The sequence below is a fragment of the Ochlerotatus camptorhynchus genome, unplaced genomic scaffold, assembly GCF_037179485.1.
Source record: "Ochlerotatus camptorhynchus isolate MF236.1 unplaced genomic scaffold, CSIRO-AGI_Acam_v1.1 ptg000330l, whole genome shotgun sequence".
Classification (NCBI taxonomy): domain Eukaryota; kingdom Metazoa; phylum Arthropoda; class Insecta; order Diptera; family Culicidae; genus Ochlerotatus; species Ochlerotatus camptorhynchus.
The window spans coordinates 14468561-14486629 of record NW_027040818.1 but is presented as its reverse complement, the minus strand read 5'-3'; the positions used below and the strand labels follow the sequence as shown (position 1 = coordinate 14486629).

At 38.5% G+C, this 18069-nt stretch overlaps 2 protein-coding genes across 2 annotated transcripts in view; both read left to right on the top strand.

Moving 5' to 3' along the window:
* LOC135708360 (RNA binding protein fox-1 homolog 1-like) overlaps window positions 1-18069 on the top strand; it is a 953484-nt gene that overhangs the window by 848751 nt on the left and 86664 nt on the right. The gene's annotated exons all lie outside the window — the stretch shown is intronic.
* LOC135708447 (CYFIP-related Rac1 interactor B) overlaps window positions 12787-18069 on the top strand; it is a 175372-nt gene continuing 170089 nt past the window's right edge. Inside the window, exon 1 of the mRNA XM_065230564.1 lies at window positions 12787-14024. Coding sequence (XP_065086636.1) covers window positions 13842-14024 — 183 coding nt within the window. The 5' untranslated portion in view covers window positions 12787-13841. The remainder of the gene's footprint in view (window positions 14025-18069) is intronic.

The following is an 18069-nucleotide window of genomic DNA, read 5'->3' as shown; positions in this document are numbered from 1 at the left end:
CCGAAGGGGAACTATTTTTTTTCTATCGAACTCTTTGTACCAAGTGTAATTTGACCCTGAACGAAAATAAAAAAAAAACTTAAACAGCTCAATGACGGCAACAAAAACGAGAGAAGAAAACCAAAACATTAGAATGTAGTTCAGTATGCTCTAATTAGTATTTAGTAACCGAAGAAGAGTTAGGGCAGAGGAGAACCACGCGGATTACGAAACCCTCTACTAGGAAGGTAGGATTTTTTTTCTTGTTTATTTAGAAACAGAAGCGTCTCTCTAAGAATGCGCAAGCCATATTTGATTTAAGGTCAAACATATACGTGTTAGGTTTTAATTGGTTATAGTTTTTTTTTCCACTGTTTTTTTTTTTATTTTACCGTAGAGTAGAATTTTCGAATCATACATGCATACACTCAAGAAGAGGAAGAAATATATTCTAGTGATAATCGTAATTCCTTCCCCCCTGATTTTAGATCACGCGCGACAACACAGCCGGTGAGGAGCCATTTTTTTATCGAACCCAAATCGAGCTTACTCTCTAATTGAGCATTTCTAGCTCAAATCGTTAAAAAAAATGTCAATTTTGTCTCGACCCCTTCTGATTAGAATGAAACATTACTCGCGTGTTCGCTGCTACTAATGGTTGCATTTTTCATTTAAATATGATTTTTTCCTCCAGAGTAACTTTTGAAAAGGGCGTATAAAAAAATTGATTATTTTTTTTTCAAAAAATCATAACTTGAAAACTATTGATCTGATTAAAACGGCATATGAGAAGAAGTTTTAGGTAATTAAATTATCTTTGCGAAAAAAATACACTGAAAGAAAAAACTTCGTAAATTAGTATTTAAAAAACGTAAAACGATGATTATCTCAAAACACCCCCCCTTCGATATTTATAATTTTTTTTTTGAAAAAAACTGAAATAATGCCCTAATATTTGGTGAAAAGTGTATGCTGGTAACTTTCTTAAAAAGAAAGCTATAATTTTTTAAATTTTTGTTGATTTTTACAAATTGATAAAAATGCATATTTTTTTATAAAATAATAATTTATTTGGATTCTACGCATAAATTTCAATAACTTTGCATATAAAAACTTTTTTCCTAAGTCCAGCCGTTCTCAAGTTAATGCGAATTAAAAAAATATAATTATAACAATTTTCAACATATTAGGCCATTTTCAAATGTTCGTCGAGATGTCCATTAACGAGATTTTATTTCATGATTGTATATTAAAAACCAAACAATTCATTCTCAGATATGGTAGCTGTCAAACTTACCCGTTTCTATCTAGAGGCAGCGGAAGTGAAGCACGTTGATGTGGTCAAATGAAAGATTTGTTGAGATAAGAAACAGTATATATTTATTAATTTAATTTACAACTCATATTATTTGAATACATTGAATAATTTGGGTGTATCGTTTGAATTAGAGAATATTTTTACTGCAATTTGGTTGTTTGAAACTGGAATATAGCAATGATATTTTCGAGTTCCAGGAATTGGTTTCACTTTCTTAAAAATTGGATCAAATTCCGTGTCAGCCTTTTTGTATTCTTCCGTAGAAACATAACAAAATGACATTTTTGTTTGAAGATCTTCTTTACGACTATTTGCCCAGTCGTACAGTTGTTTAGGGTTCGTTATAGGGTGCTCGTGGTGCTTAGCTAAACTTGCTCTGGTTGCCATTCTCTTAAGGGTACCGCCAATCGCATCACAAGGACCTTTGCCGTGTGAAGTTGCAAAAAAATGCCATTCCATTTCTACATTATGCTTATCTTTAAATCCACAAAGGCTAGCAATTTTTTTTTATGTTTTTGTATTGTGATGCTGCTCTATCTAACATAAAAATACACTTTTGGACTGTTATTTGCGACTTTAAAAATTCTAATAATTTTGAGATAAACAACTGAACTGCTACTGTGTCATGCTTTGAAATTGATTTAGGTAGAGGTTTACAACACTTGAAATTGTTATCCATCGTAAAAAACTACTTGCTTTTTAACTTGAAACGCTAAGAGAGATGAACTGAATGGAACAGGTGAAGAACTTGACTTAAATGATCTTTATTTCTTGTATTGTGTGGTTTACATGTATACCTTATCAAGTGACACAGATGCGTCTTTTCAGCTTTAGTTCCTTTTCAATTAAAATTATTATTAATTACAGTTCCTAGTCCTATCAGGCCTGTTTTAAGAATGACCACCTTGGTGGGATTGGTTTGTTTAAAATTTGAAAAAAGGAGACTACTTATAACTACTATTTACAACTACAACTAACCTACAACTACTATATACATGTTCTGATAAAATACATTTTTGTGCAAATTTAGTCTTAATTTCGTTAATTCGGGAATCTATTTTGGCAATGCCTGCCTCTTCATGTAAATTTGTTATTCTAGTGTCGAAAGGACGATCAAGTACCATCCTCAGCACTCTATTCTGAGTGACCTGAATTTTGTTCCTGTGAGTCTGTGCACATGATTCCCACACCGGAGCTGCGTAGAGGATCGCAGGTGCTATGATTTGTTTGTAGACAGCCAGTTTGTTCACCCTTGAGAGGCGGGATCTGCGGCAAATCAGCGGATACAGAACAGGTGAAGAACGTCCCAATATATATATATATATATATATATATATATATATATATATATATATATATATATATATAGCAGAATAATTACAATGTTGACATTATACCTATCTTCATTAGGTACAATTGATTATAGCAAACTTTTTTAAGTGTGAGTGTAAGAAGCCTCCACGGGGTGCTCTTAAGGCACAATATGGTATACGTCAGAGAAGTACCTAGAGAATTTATCTCAATTCAGGTTTAATAACATATTTGTTTACCTGTTAATGTTTTGAGCCTCTGTTATGACATACACAATTCTATCCAGGTATACAACTAATAGAGGACAGAAAAAAGGCACATGAGTGGGTTTGTTGATTATTTGGGTATATTTGAGAGTATTTACTTATAAACTTGTTTCTTTTCTGCTGCGTCTAAATAGAAACGGGTAAGTCTGACAGCTACCATATTTGAGAATGAATTGTTTGTTTTTTTAATATATATTCATGGAAAAACATCTCGTTGCTGGACATCACGACTAACATTTGAAAATGGCCCAAAATGTAGAAAATTATTATAATTATTTTTTTAAATTGCATTAACTTGAGAACGGCTGGACTTAGGAAAAAAGTTTTTATATGCAAAGTTATCGAAATTTATGCGTAGAATCCAAATAAATTAGTATTTTATAAAAAAATATGCATTTTCATCAATTTGTAAAAATTAACAAAAATTTAAAAAATTATAGCTTTCTTTTTAAGAAAGTTACCAGCATACACTTTTCACCAAATATTAGGGCATTATTTCAGTTTTTTTGAAAAAAAAAATTATAAATATCTAAGGGAGGGTGTTTTGAGATAATCATCGTTTTACGTTTTTTAAATACTAATTTACGAAGTTTTTTCTTTCAATGTATTTTTTCCGCAAAGATAATTTAATTACCTAAAACTTCTTCTCATATGCCGTTTTAATCAGATCAATAGTTTTCAAGTAATGATTTTTTGAAAAAAAAAATCCATTTTTTTATACGCCCTTTTCAAAAGTTACTCTGGAGGAAAAAATCATATTTAAATGAAAAATGTAACCATAAGTAGCAGCGAACACGTGAGAAATGTTTCATTCAAATCGGAAACACTCATGACCAACCGGTTTGCGTTTTGGGCTGGAAATGCTCTATTGCTTTTTGAATTGAACTTTTTAATACGAGTAGAGGAAAACCGAGTCATCAAGCACTAAATTATGATATTATTCCATCGAGTTTTGATGGGCTGCAAAAAATGCTCTCTTCTCTAGCAACCTCCGGAGGCAAAGGATTATTAGAAGACAAGAAAATCTGACATGTTTAATTTTTCGGAGCTTGCTTAATGAAATCCGCTGACGTTTACCTGTTTGATGGAAACGTGCAAAATCAAGGCTTAGTAAAGAACATAGCGTTCATGTGTAACGGACTCCTGTACATAGTTGAGTGTCTATATTTTTGTCTCTCTAACAGCAAAAAAAATACCGTTTATAACTCGAAATCGTAAAAAAAAACTAAAGCAAAAGATTTAAACTCATGTTTTCCATCATTCGCTCCCAGTAAAGCTAGTATTCAAATCAAGGAGGTTGGAACTGACCGCCGAATTGTACCCTTTCTCTCTATATTAAAAGGGACAGTGAAGTAGCTTTAAAACGATACTCTTCCACGTTGAGATGCAACCAGAGTAAAATATATTTAGAAATCCACTAGCCCTGCAGCTCCGATAGGCTAAAAGAAAAAAAAAATGCGAGAAATCCAAGTAGAAACAGCCAACATCACACAATTTACGCTCTTGAGATAGTTGAAAAATAAATGGTCTGAAGTGAGGTTAGGAAAAGCTGAGACACACACACAGACCCACACACCCAGAAACGCTAAACGTAAGCTCAAAATATATTGTCACACAAATTACAAATAATCTTAGCGCTTAGAAAGGAAAACAATTGAAAAATTGAACAAAACTTCACAAATAGAGAACTAGTTCTAGAGGTAATTTAAAAAATTAAAAATCTAAAAAAAAAAACAAACAGAGAAAGTCCAAAAACTTCTCATTTTCGCCAAATTATTATTACTATTGATAAGATTAAAGAAAAAAACAGTACATTATAATAATAAACTCTAATCATAGTGTTATTGAATCACACCAGGAACGGTCAAGCTTACGCGAAAAAGAACAGTGGATTGAGTAAAAATAAACACTCGGACAGAGACTACAGACCCGTAGGAAGTCGCGCTAGCCAACCCATTTTTCGATCCTCCCTCTTCCCATATTCTCCAAAGCAGGCATAAAAGCAAACACAATACGTAGAGATGAGAAACAAGTACATGCGAGAGATTAAGTTAGAGACAAAAAAAAACACATAGACAACAGGAACAGAACCCACGACACCCGGAAAACACACGTACCAATATTAGAAAGAAGAAGAAGAAAAAAACGTAATGCGAATGAGTAGAAAACACAAAATCAAAGAAGATAAGACAACATAAACACCCTTGATAGCGCTGTCAGCGAGACCCAGTCAAGCGGCGAAATAAATACACACACACATACTTACATACAAACACACTCAAAACGATAGGAAAGGTAAAAAGCAAAAACTGATGAAAAAGGTATTTGAGAAAAATGAATAGGTCTTATAGGAAGCAAAAAACAGAAAATAATTGAAAAAAATACCACTTGTTCTTCTTATTTTGTAATAAAATCTCGTAAAATGCCAAAAACGGTGGGGTACCACCGGCCCGGTTAATGATCCGAACAGTCCAAGAGAAGCCTTAGTCGTTAAGTAATATTTGTAAATAAGTGTAAATGGAATTCGAGGAAGTGACACTCGGGGTAATGTAGCACAACCGCCATCGCCTGAGTTGACGAGCCGAGTGACGTATATATCGGAACATAGCAGTTTGAGGAGGACATAAGGTGGCAGGATGGTGACTGGAAACGATTGGCTCAGGACCGACTCCAGTGGAAAATGGTTCTCCTGTTGGTGCAAACTATTACGGACTGTAGCCCAGCAAGTAGTGCAGAAGTCTCTAATGTCAATGATGTTATATGAACGAAAGCCATTAACAGAGAAGGACTTATCAAGACGTACGGATGCCGTGTCATCAACAAATTACTGCTTATCTTATCTTATCTAACACCAACACCGCCAATTCTTGAAAGCATCCTGGAAAACGATATATATATATACATACATCATTTTTTTTTTTGTCTATTTGATATATGTTTCACATCGAAGATGCGTCACACATATCAATACGGCCAGGCCGCATTTAAGGGGCCAGATGATTCAGAAAACATCAGGCCTGCTTAAATCGAATTTAAACACGATCCAATAAATGGATGAAACGTGGACATCTCGTACCGTTCCGATTTTGGTTATTTAAATGATTGGTTGGAAGTGGGAAACATCAAAGCTAGAAAGGTTAAGTGATGCACTTACTCTCGTCCTAGCCTTTTATGACTTATGGCTATAGCGCCATTACTCGCTTTCTGAAAAGAGAAGAAGGAAAGGAAAAGGAGGACAAAGGGAAAAGGATTATGTGAAATCTATGAACATAAACAATATTTTTGATTTGTAATATACAATATAGAAATGCAAAACGGCGCGGTGGTCAACTACCCGAGTCATGTCACTATTATCAAGTCATAAAAGGTAACAAGGACTAAAATGTGATCCTTTGATTACTGGAAAATCTTGATTCCCTAGTTTGAAGTTGTAACGACTAGGGTTCGGTGGTAGATCTTATACCAGTGACGCACCACAAAAAGGTGATCTCCCAACGTTACTTGACATGTGTTGGCTGTTGACATGTGTTCACGTAGAAGTCCAAATTGTAGACGAAGCTTGACGAAGATCAACATGAACTAGTCCGGTTTATGGAAGCTGGAAGCTACCCAGCGTGCTTCGGAATACTTCTGGAAACTGTTGCTTGAGTTGATTGGTGAACTGATAGGAACGGTGGTGAACGACGTTAACCAAGCTGCTTATCGGCACAGACCACAAATGGAACCGATCCATAGTCTGGATTCCAAGAACGTTGAGTTCAGCGCTGCTCGAGATGAAAATGCGACCAGCCTTGGTAGCATTTCCGATGGTGATCTCAGTCTGGAACTCGGCGAGAAGGTTGAGGTTGCCACCAGAAGCTGTGAATGCAGATTCTTCCGTCGGTTGAGTGGGTGGTTGTCCGATACTTACCCATATCTCTTCTGAGATGATGGTGATGTCGGACGCTGAGTCGTGTTGAAGTTTTACTGCTGCACCATTCGAAGGCGCCGGTTTGTTGCTGGAATAGTACCCTTCCTTGTGTCTTTTTTACTTGCATCTGGAACAGAGTGCTGGTCGCCACACTTCCAACATGGCGTTTTCGGCAATTTTTGGATCTTCTTAAAAAGTTGATTCTTCCACGAGCTTCTCCAGGGTTACCTTGCTGGTGGCTTCTTCCAATTCGTTGACTGCGGTTTCGTCGACTTCCAGCTTCGAGATCAGTCGATTTGAGTCCGCAGACAAAACGGAGAGCTTTGAATTGGTCCGTTTTGAGCTTGGACAGATCGCTTGCCAAGGATTTCCCCGATTTTCCAGGTTTTCAATTGGCTGCCGCTGCCTCGTGATGCGATTCGTTAGCTGCAGGATGGCGTTCCGGAGTTCCACATCGGACATTTTCTTGCTTGAGGCTTCGAGAAACTTGAGGGTCTTCGAGATGTTTCCAAACAAGGCCAACAAGTAAAACTAGTTGTTGTTAGGAGCTACTGTTTATTACGTCTAACTTGGTTTGTGGTTGGAATACTAATCGTGTCATCAACAAATTACTGCTGATCAGAAACGGAGTAATTGGACCAGCAAACGGAGATACTCAAGAGAAACCAGCGAGGATTTTAGACCCCTCTTCCCCTTGGGTGGACAATTATCCATACAAATTAAAATAAAAACTATTGATGTCAACATATCCAGATGTCTCTTGGATCGTCTTCATATTCAGATAACGTAGGAAGCTGCACCCATGGGCTAACTTCACAGAATGTTTATGTAAATTTCTGATATCAACGGTCTTAACAGTCAATGTCCAGTACTTTACAGTCTAAACCAAGAAACCATATAGTTGATCGCCATATCCAGCATTTTACAAGCGATTATGGCCGCCACAATCTGGCTCAGTTTTTGGTAGGGAACATATGATTTGACGTTTGGGTTGTGTCGTTTGACGTGTTAACGTTCAAATTTGATCGTTTACACGTCAAACGACACAACCCAAACTTCAAATCTTATGTTTTCTACCAGAAAATCAGCCAGATTGTGGCGGCCATAAGCGATCGTAAAATACTGGATAGGGGAAATGGATGTAATGTCGGCCTAAATGCCCGTATTTTAGGCCCATACATATATTCAGCAATCGACTAAATTTTCAATAGCGACCAAAAATATCCATTTGTACCGTCTCAATGAAGCGTTCATCTAGATAAAATTGATAAATAGCAGATTTTTAGCGATGAACCCAATCTTAGATCCATAGGCCAACATTAGAGCCAATTTCCCTATTCCAATAATTACCTCCAGAGTCCATATATGGTATTAGAAAACTCCGGATTCAACTCCAAATATCTTAGGGGTTATGTCCAGTGCTCTAAACCCATAAACGCCCGAATTATTTCACAATAAAAATAAACTCGTGATTTTTTCTGGAGCATTTTGATGTACAGGGTAGGGTGTTCACATATTATTGAGGCGTTTCTCAAAAGAATCGTACGCGGCACGCACCTGGTCCATCGGCGTCTCGTCCCAGATCATGGAAATGAGCTTCTTAAATTGGTCCATAGTGCTCACTTGATGTTCGCTCTGCTTGGCCAGCATATACGACAATACATGAAAGGCCAGGGCATTAAGGTCCGGGGAGCTGGGAGGCCACAAAGTCTTATCGAGAAAATCAGTCAAATTCTCCCGACACCACGCTTGGACGATATTCGGCGTGTGGGCCGGTGCGCCGTCCTGTTGAAAGACGTAATGATCCTTCCCGTAGAGGTCCCGAAGTGCCGGGGCCACAACCTTCTCCTGAACCTCGGTCTAATAGCAACAATCAATACGAAACTAACGATTTTAAATTGGCTCACCACTTTAGTAGCCTATTGGTCCCAAGCAAACGATTAACGTACCCTATTCTAGTTGAAATTCTATTACTACACTATGTTTGTTTTGATTCGCTATGAAAGTTTGACAGATAACATCAGGGGTGTGTGGATTCATGCAGAACATGCAAGGGTGAGTGAAATAGCTTGGGAGTGCTTGGGACCGTTGTTCTAGTACTGAGTGAGCCAAAAATAATAATGATTTTCTTCGGGACCCAGTGGTCTTAGAGTTACCTCTATGATCCCATTGCACATCGGACCGACAGATTTGCTGGAGCAGGATCTTCAGGAACGATAGAAAGTGGGAAATCAAGACGAGCGGATCGAAAATGGTCATTAGAACACGCAGCACTTCCCGCTTCGTCGGACGTCGTTGGCCTTCTAGCTGAGCCGGGTCGTAGCGGCTCCATCCGACTTTGTAGGTAAAGACGTCGTCGCTCTTGTTCCACCACATGTCTAACACCTTCTCAGTGGCCAGCTCTGGAGATAAGTCGAGACATTTTTCGTCGGTGTTTGCCTCCTGTAGCGATGAAAGTACTTTTCTCGAGTTGCTTACCCAATTTCGGATCTCAAAGCCACCCTGCTCGTGTATATGCTTAACGTCCTTCGCCAACTGGATTGCTTGCTCTTCGGTATCCACACTGACGAGCATGTCATCTACGTAATGCGACTTCATGATAGCTTCAACAATCAATACGAAACTAACGATTTTAAATTGGCTCACCACTTTAGTAGCCTATTGGTCCCAAGCAAACGATTAACGTACCCTATTCTAGTTGAAATTCTATTACTACACTATGTTTGTTTTGATTCGCTATGAAAGTTTGACAGATAACATCAGGGGTGTGTGGATTCATGCAGAACATGCAGGGGTGAGTGAAATAGCTTGGGACTGCTTGGGACCGTTGTTCTGGTACTGAGTGAGCCAAAAATAATAATGATTTTCTTCGGGACCCAGTGGTCTTAGAGTTACCTCTATGCTAATAGTACGCGGCGTGATTTTCACGTTTTTCTCGATAAACACCAGTGGTAACTTTGATTTTCTCATAATGGTGGATATATTACCACTGAAAAACCGACATGTAACTTAAACTTAACTCTTGATCGAGAATCCATAACGGCCGATTCAAATGTGCAGCGATTCCATCTGTCAAAAGCATAGAAATGTTTTATATAGATAAAAATAATTTGTCCGAAAACCAACTCCTAAATTTTGTACGCGTGTTCGTGGCTAGGATAAATAGTTTCCGCGAACATGGGGGCAGATGTCAGTTTTGTACTTTGATCAGAAATTTCTTTGTTATTTGTATGATCATTCATGTCGGTTTGTCGGTGGTTAAATCACAATTTTACTTTGAATGTCATGCTACAATATAAAAAAAAAAAATCCCATACCACGTTTTGATAATCAAGTTGTACATCGGACATGTTGCATTGGACGATTTTTCTCAATGACATCAATGATTGTTAGATTGGACGTTTTGTTCTACATAGTAGATTCCCTTTCACAGATTTCATAATAGAGTACCTAACATTAGATTGGTTTTCCACGAGGGGGGCGACACATCTAAATCTCAATTCTAGATGCTCCGAGAATCTCACACTAGCGAATGAATCTTCGAAAAAACTTCTATCATTTTTCACATCTACTTGCAACGAGCATCATCTTTTGGCAAGAAATCGTCAGAATCGTCATCAATCTTCTTTCTATCTAGTCAGCGTGTGCGCAGCTAACCACAGCAAATCAAAAACTTTCCTGCATCGCAGATAGAGTCGCCCCCCTCGGTTTGCCATGCCTTTAGAAAATGAGCACCAATCATGTTAGGAAGTCCAAATGTCCGAAGTAACTGTGAAGTTCCGTTGCTAAGTGCATCCTTCTGTTCATTCATACGTTTACCCCTCGTTGTATATAACGGATTATAGCTGCAATGCGTTAAAATAACACTTTGAAGAAAATTCTTCAAAAAATATCGTCAAGTGTATTTTGTATGCGCACTAGCATCTATCATCCACATTCCCAAGCATTGTTTTGCAATTTTTCACTAGTTGCTTTTCCCTCGTTCTGTAAACGCGTCAGCTGTGTTGAATAAAAACAAACCAGATGGAAGTCAGTGATGTCGGTTCTACGAAATTTTCCGTAGATCTATAGAATTGATTGATTGATAAGTTCGAAATGAGGTGGCTTGCTCAATGCTTCAGTGGCGCCACCATGACAAATGCAAGCACATTCCCAACTAAAACATTATTTGCGATGAATGTGATTGTAAGTGTTATGTCTGTTTGTCTGTGGTGTATGTTAACCTTTCAAAAATGATCCATGTTCCACTGTTCAATTGACCTTTTAACAAACCATATTATTATTTTGGAATTATTTTTTTTTTAATTTCTGCATCAACAGGCTCGTGGCCTCAATGATAGCTAGTTAACACTACTGACTGTCATGTACATAATAAAACAATACTAAAATCTTAAAACTACTCGTTACGATTTGTTCTCCACGAAAATAAAGCGATAAATTTTTGTGTGACATGTAAAAGTTAAACACACACACACTTAGAAAAAAATAATTTTACACGTGACCTAACAGGAAGAGGTGACAATTGGCTTCTTACTCTTTAATTTCTATCTCTATATCTATCTTTATCTATGTCTATCTCTATCTTACGCACATCAAATCAGCCAATCACGAGCTGGTTCACGTTTGACAGAAAAGTGGTTCATTTTTGCCCTCGTATTGTCACCTCTTCTCTTAGCACGTGACGAAATCCATCTTTGACATATAGGATCAGACGTAAACAAATATTTCATGTAAAATTAAGTGCAGACTGAGACTGAAAAGTTTGTTACTCGACGAAAAGTACGTTTGATTGAGTTGAATTGACGCTAAACAAGATTAAATAAATGATTTATTTTTAATTTTTGACACTAAATTTATTAGTTGACAGCTCACTCCCGTAGAAAGTCCAACCGAGGGGCGCTAAGATTATGATTTTTGTTAATGTAATTGCACTTATTTAAAATATATGCCAACATTTCAAAGGGGCGTAGTTGCTTTTGTAAACAATGACTTTAGCCTTCGATTTCTCGCAAATAAAAGCTCACTCCTCCAAATTAACAATGATAGCTGGTAGAGGAAACATTCCTATACCTGTTGGTGTAATTAATTTTCATGAGTGAGTTTTAATTTGCGAGAAATCGACGGTTAAAGCCATTGTTTACAAATTCAAGTGGTAAGCGTGATTATCTCTCACCCCAGCAGGCCTGGGTTCAATCCCAGTCGACGCCGCCGGGATGTTCTGAGGCATAACAACACTGATCACGCCTTCCTTCGGAAGGGAAGTAAAGCCATTGGTCCCCGGTTTATGAGTATAAAGGGGCGATGGCGTCGGTAGCATTGGTGCTCAGCACGGAAAACAAATCAAGAAAAAACTAATTGCCCGTAAAACAAATCCAATAAAAATACAATGATTTTCTTTGTCATTGTAACCACGATATTTGCTCTCAAAACATTGGAAATGTTTGTCCATTACCATAAAATCACAACGAAATGCATGGTTCACAGCAATAAAAATCATGGTATTTGAGAAATTAATAGTAAAAAAAGGGGGGTTGTTAAGCATCTTAACAATAAAAAAACAAGTGATTTTTCTCGAACAAATTTAATCTCATCACACTAATTTTCATTGTTTGAGCATTGTATCGTGTATCGCTAAAAATCGAAATTTATTTTTTCTCCCTTACAATAATTTAGCAATAAATTTTTATGTACTTGAAATTCAACAGTAAAAATCATTGTAATTTTGTTGTTTTATTATAATATTTTTTTCGGGTGCGTAATTATTTAAATAATTAAACATATTTAAAAATCTTGCAACGCTGCTCAATTTACGGCTCAATCCCTTGAAAATCCTGAAGGGTGTGTTATTATTTTCATTTTTCACCACCAACTCAACAAGAAACAAAGGAACTCGCATGTGTGTGAGTGATATCAAATTCCGATCCATGTTTACAGTCCGCGTCGAAGTCCAAGAGTGTTCAGTTCTGCAATTTGATTCAATTTTCTCAATCAACGTCCGTTGTCGCGACCGAAAAAATATGCGAATATGTTATCGAAAACAGCATCCAATCGTAGCAAATGAAAGTGCTCCCAAAAGTGCAACAAATCATTCAAGTTAGTGCATCGAAATTTCCGTCTGGATTCTGTCCAGCGAGTGTTCGCATTCTTGGCCCGATCATTGAGTGTGTGTGTGCGTGTGTCGACAGTGTCCGATCCGAAGAGAGAGCTGGGTTGATTAAAATTTCCCCTCCGCTGTCGTAGTGTGCGAGTGTTGATTTCCAATGCATTATAGCTCGCGTTTGATTACACCGTCGAATCGCGAAACGCGAATGTGTGTTGGTAATAAACAAGAGAGAAACAACACTGACTGACAGTTCGCTCGCTGAGCTGAGCCAGGAGGAATTTTTTGTAGGACGGTGCTTGGGATTTTGATACGCGCAGCACAGAGTCAGAGCATAAAGAAAACGACCAGCACGGGTTGCAGTTGTGTGGCGATGTTCGCGAAATAAAGAAGCAAAATTTTATCATTTCAACACTCTCGACGAGAAACGAGGAGGAAGGGCAGGTTATAGATATAGCTCGGTTTGAATAATTATTTTCCCCTGTAAGAATTTCGATTTTGAATTTCGCGTCCCGCGAGTGCCCGATCTTGGTGTGAAAGTGACCTCCTGCAGCTGTTTCTGACGGAGGAAATATCTGGGCGCGGTACCGTTCTTCGGAGGGGCCAACAGAGGAAGCGCTGGAAGAGTGAGTGTGGAAGTTCGCTGTGGGAGATTTTCTTGTGAGGTTTGCTGAAATCGAATCTGGAAATAGCGGAATATGTGCGATAGCAGCAGCTGAGTGATTTCCGATTAGCAGCAGTAAAGCGACACCACAAAAAAAGAGGCGTTGAGTGGTCTGGAGGGAGCTGCGGAAGAATAATACAGAAAAGAAGCTCTACAGTAGTGCGATATCGAAGCTCGGCTCAGTGTGTGAGAAGATATTTTCTAAAGCTACTAAAAGTTTACGTGAAATTTTAATTCTTCCAAAAGCATTCACATCTCGTAGAAGACCAAGTGTTGGCAAGCATTTATTAGTCATGGGGAAATTGCTGAGCTTGTTGGCCCGCGATGAGTCGACCTGCTGTACACCGAAGACGTACGACGTGTTCCTGGACTTTGAAAATGCTGCCCCGACGGATTTGGAACGGGAGGTCTACGAGGAGGTGGACCGTGTGCTGAAGCAGTCCGAGATCGTGCTGGACGAAATTCAATGCTACAAGGTAAGAAGAGTGGGAGCATTTTTTTTTGCTGATAATGACGTGGGATACCTAAGAGTATGTTGGGCTAGGATCCTTTTGTGGAAGAAAGCGATAAGCAGCACCACAAATGCTCATTCTGTTCCTTGCGCGCTCGTGTTCTCAAGGCCGAAGGTGGGCTAAAGGACCGTCGTAGCACGGCAAGGACGATGAACCCGGGTGGGGTGTCACGTTTTTGCGGAGGAGAACGAGGGATGAAAACAATAAATTTTCGTTTCCCTCGATGCTTTGGATGCTCAGAATTTCGCATTGAAGGTTCCACACTCATTGGTGTGTGAGAGCAAGGATGCTGTTTGGCAGGATTCGTTTTGCTCTGTGCGATAACACGAAGTCAGACTGACATCGCTTGCGAGTGTGTATTGGTGCTGCTAGTTCAGTGGGAGAGTGGGTTAATGGGGTTGTGTGCTTCGAGTTTACCATTTTTGGGCCCTGCTAGGTGACCCTCGACAGAAGAAACTACATGCAATTGACTGCTGTTGTAGTTGCTGTGCTCAGCCATTCATTCAAACCGAGTGACTTCGAATCGTTCTGGCTGGGGCACTCCATTGTCCAGTTCTAGTCAGTGGAGGAAGTCACACTTACCCATTAACTGTTTGTTGTTACACTACGCTTTGTTTTGCTTTTCGCCAGCAGAATGATGCACATAGGCACTCACTGGAATCGAAACAGAACCAGGTGCGACGGAAGCTGATGTACATCGTCATCAAATTAATAAGTTAGAATAACCAGTTTTCTGTTTCAATGACCTCCCACCTTGTATCTCGGTTCACTTGGAACATGGGATGGATTAACCTCGATAAGGGTGCTTTTCTCAGGAGCATTTTCTCTCCGAAACAGACATCAAAAAAGGAACAATCGTGGGAGTAGGATCACACTTTGGCTCTGCTGATTGTGAATAAAATTTGCGAGGGAAATCCCTCTCTTGATTTTGCTCTGTTGCAAGCAATGCTACTGGGATTTGTTTCGGTGCCTTTCTACTTGTGTGTCCTTCCAGCAAAAGATTGATTGACGGGCTGTCGACACAGATTTCAATGAGTTTGGCAAATTCGATCCCGCTGCGATGTGTAATTGCAAATTGATAAGAATGCATTTTGAAACGGATGGGTTGAAACAGTTCTCGTTAAACAGCAACGACTTGATCGAGGACAAAAAATTGCCAGGATAAATTTTTAGAAATGTTTTAAAGGGACTGGATGATGAGCGCTTTTTTTAGAAGCATTTGTTTTTAACCTTAATTTGTCGATCAAGTCATCGGTGTTCACGAGAACTATTCATCACAAACCAAGCATTTTCGAGGAATGCACTGGAGATAATTTGTGTGTGTGTTATTCTTAACTCAAAATTCATCCTACTAAGACGTGTAATATAACTGTTCCATTCTTAGTTCTCGAGAAATGCGGACCTCAATAGGTTATAGGTGACAAGCAAAAGGAAGTGCTGAAATTTGTTCTCAACTGAAGTCCTAAATTTCTGTGTACGAAATCTAAAAATCTAGACTAACATTTGAAAAGGGCGTAATTCCAAAATGACCATATCGAGAAAATCGCTTCTGAATTTTGATGACCTAAAAATTAATCCTATTTCACGACTTTCCATTTTCTGGATGATTTTATAAGCTTGACACATAGTTAATAGTGTAATCTATCATCATGCATCACTAAAAACTCAAAAAAAGTTTTCTTTGTCGTGAAATCGAGAAGAAAACATCATACGCCCTGATAATTTCATACATGTTGTTACCCCCCGGATCATCCACCCTTTGAACTGCCAACACTGGTGATACGCCGTGGAAGTACACCCTCGGGATATTTTGTTTGTTGTTCCGCCTTGGTTCTTCGTTCGCAATATTTGTGAGAGTGGAATTACGCCCGGAGATTTTTTTGGTCTTCTTTTTGTTCGTTGTTTACACGTGAACTATCAATCGGATGCATTTCAAATGAATCGGGCGTGACTAGAAACTACAGACTCAATACGTTTGGCATAATAAAACGATATAATTCGTAGTTCTGGTCCAAGGCGTAACAACCAGATGCATCTTAGAGTTGAAAGTTGGAAATACGCCATGTAAGAAGAAACGTTTTTGATGATTTGAAGTGATATTTTCTTCTACATTTTCGTGTTTATCGAGTAGCTTGTGAACTATTCTCTCTATATGTGGCAAAATATGGTTTGTTTACATTTTGGCTCTTCCGCCCCTTTCAAATGTTAGTCTAGAAATTAACTAAATTATTTCTTTGGAACTTATTCCAAGATATGTTTGCAAATCTATCAAGGATTTCTTTAGAATCATTTCGAAATGTTCTCAGAATTACTTTTACTTTTGGGATTCTCATAAATAACACTAGTTTACAAAACAACATAAAAAGTGTGAACTTTAGTGGTTGACCAACGTTTCTAATGCAAAATCCTACGCTGAATTCAATGCCGTGGTCAGAAAAAATTAAAGTAGAGCCATTTTTGAGATATACAAAAATTTTGATTTTTTGAATTTTGGACAAAAGTACGATTACTAAAATGTCAATATCTTTGGAACTAGTGCACCAATTTTAAATCTTTTTTTATGAAATTGGCTCAAAAATGGCTCTACTTTAATTTTTTCTGACCACGGCATTGAATTCAGCGTAGGATTTTGCATTGGAAATGATCATCACCTTACCGAGTTCAAAAATGCTGTAAACTAGTGTAATCTTATGATTCTGTTCGGTATTCCCTAGAAATTTTCTATGCTGATGTGGAATACAATTAAATGTCAGAAGAATTCCAGGAGAAATTCGGAGGAGACTTCCAAAAAAAGAGTTCTGATTGAAATTCTAAACGAATTTTGAAGGGATTTTGTGGGATTTGTGAGGAGAATTCAAAGGGGGATTTTGATAAGATTTCAATGATAATTTTGATGATCATTCCAATGGCATTCTTAGAAGAATTCCAAAGGAATTCTGATGAGAGTAAGAATGGAGTTGCGAGGAAAATCTTGATGAATTCTGGCATCTTTAGTGAAACTAATCTACTAGTACAAGACACTGAAGAAGTCTGCACATTGTAACCGAAATTCGTGTATCTGTCAAGGATATGTAGAATTAAAAGGAAATACAACGTAATAAGGTATAAGAGATATGTAGTTAAAGTAGTGGAATTAAATGTAAGTTTGTAATCCATCTTTTTCCCGAATTACTAATCCTTCTCAATTCCGCGGATCAGTGTTCACTCGGCTGTCGACAAAAGCAGACCACTAACGGCGCCGGTGGTGTAGTGGTAAGCGTGATTACCTCTCACCCCAGCAGGCCTGGGTTCAATACCAGTCGGCGCCGCCGGGATGTTCTGAGGCATAACATCTCTAATCACGCCTTCCTTCGGATGGGAAGTAAAGCCGTTGGTCCCTGGTTCATGAGTTGATGGGTCGATAGGTAGGGTCCAGGTGTGGGAGCTGCCTTCCTGGTACGTCGGTAGCATTGGTGCTCAGCACGGAAAACAAGATCGACGGAAAAAAACAAACCAAAGCAGTGGCGTCGCCCTAACCTCAATCTACCTGTTCAACAACTCTCAAAACGTAAACAAACAAAGCAATATTGGTTCAAATAGATACAAATCAGTCAAACTGGAGGACCCTGTGTCCTTTGAAATTGATTTGAATGTAAACATGACCCTAAATAACGTTTTCAAAGTTGTTGAACAGGTAAATTGAGGTTAGGGCGACGCCACTGAACCAAAGGAAAAAGCAGACCACTCTCAATGCGTGTCACACGATCGTCTGTTTACTCGGCAGTAACCATTGTGTGGTCCTCTTCATTGTTCTTCATCAGCAGTTCTTTCGGTCGATGCGTCGTCGATTTTAGAAAGCAATCGTTTATTGATGAATGTGTAAGTGCTGACCACGTTTTACGTCCATTGCTGCAATGGAAGCGCTCTGACCCCCGTTGGTGAATCTTCCATACAATGAAACCACTGGAAGCGGCTTCCGTTCTGGGGGAGGAGGTTTATTGGATAGCTGAAGATAAAATGTTTATTGTGT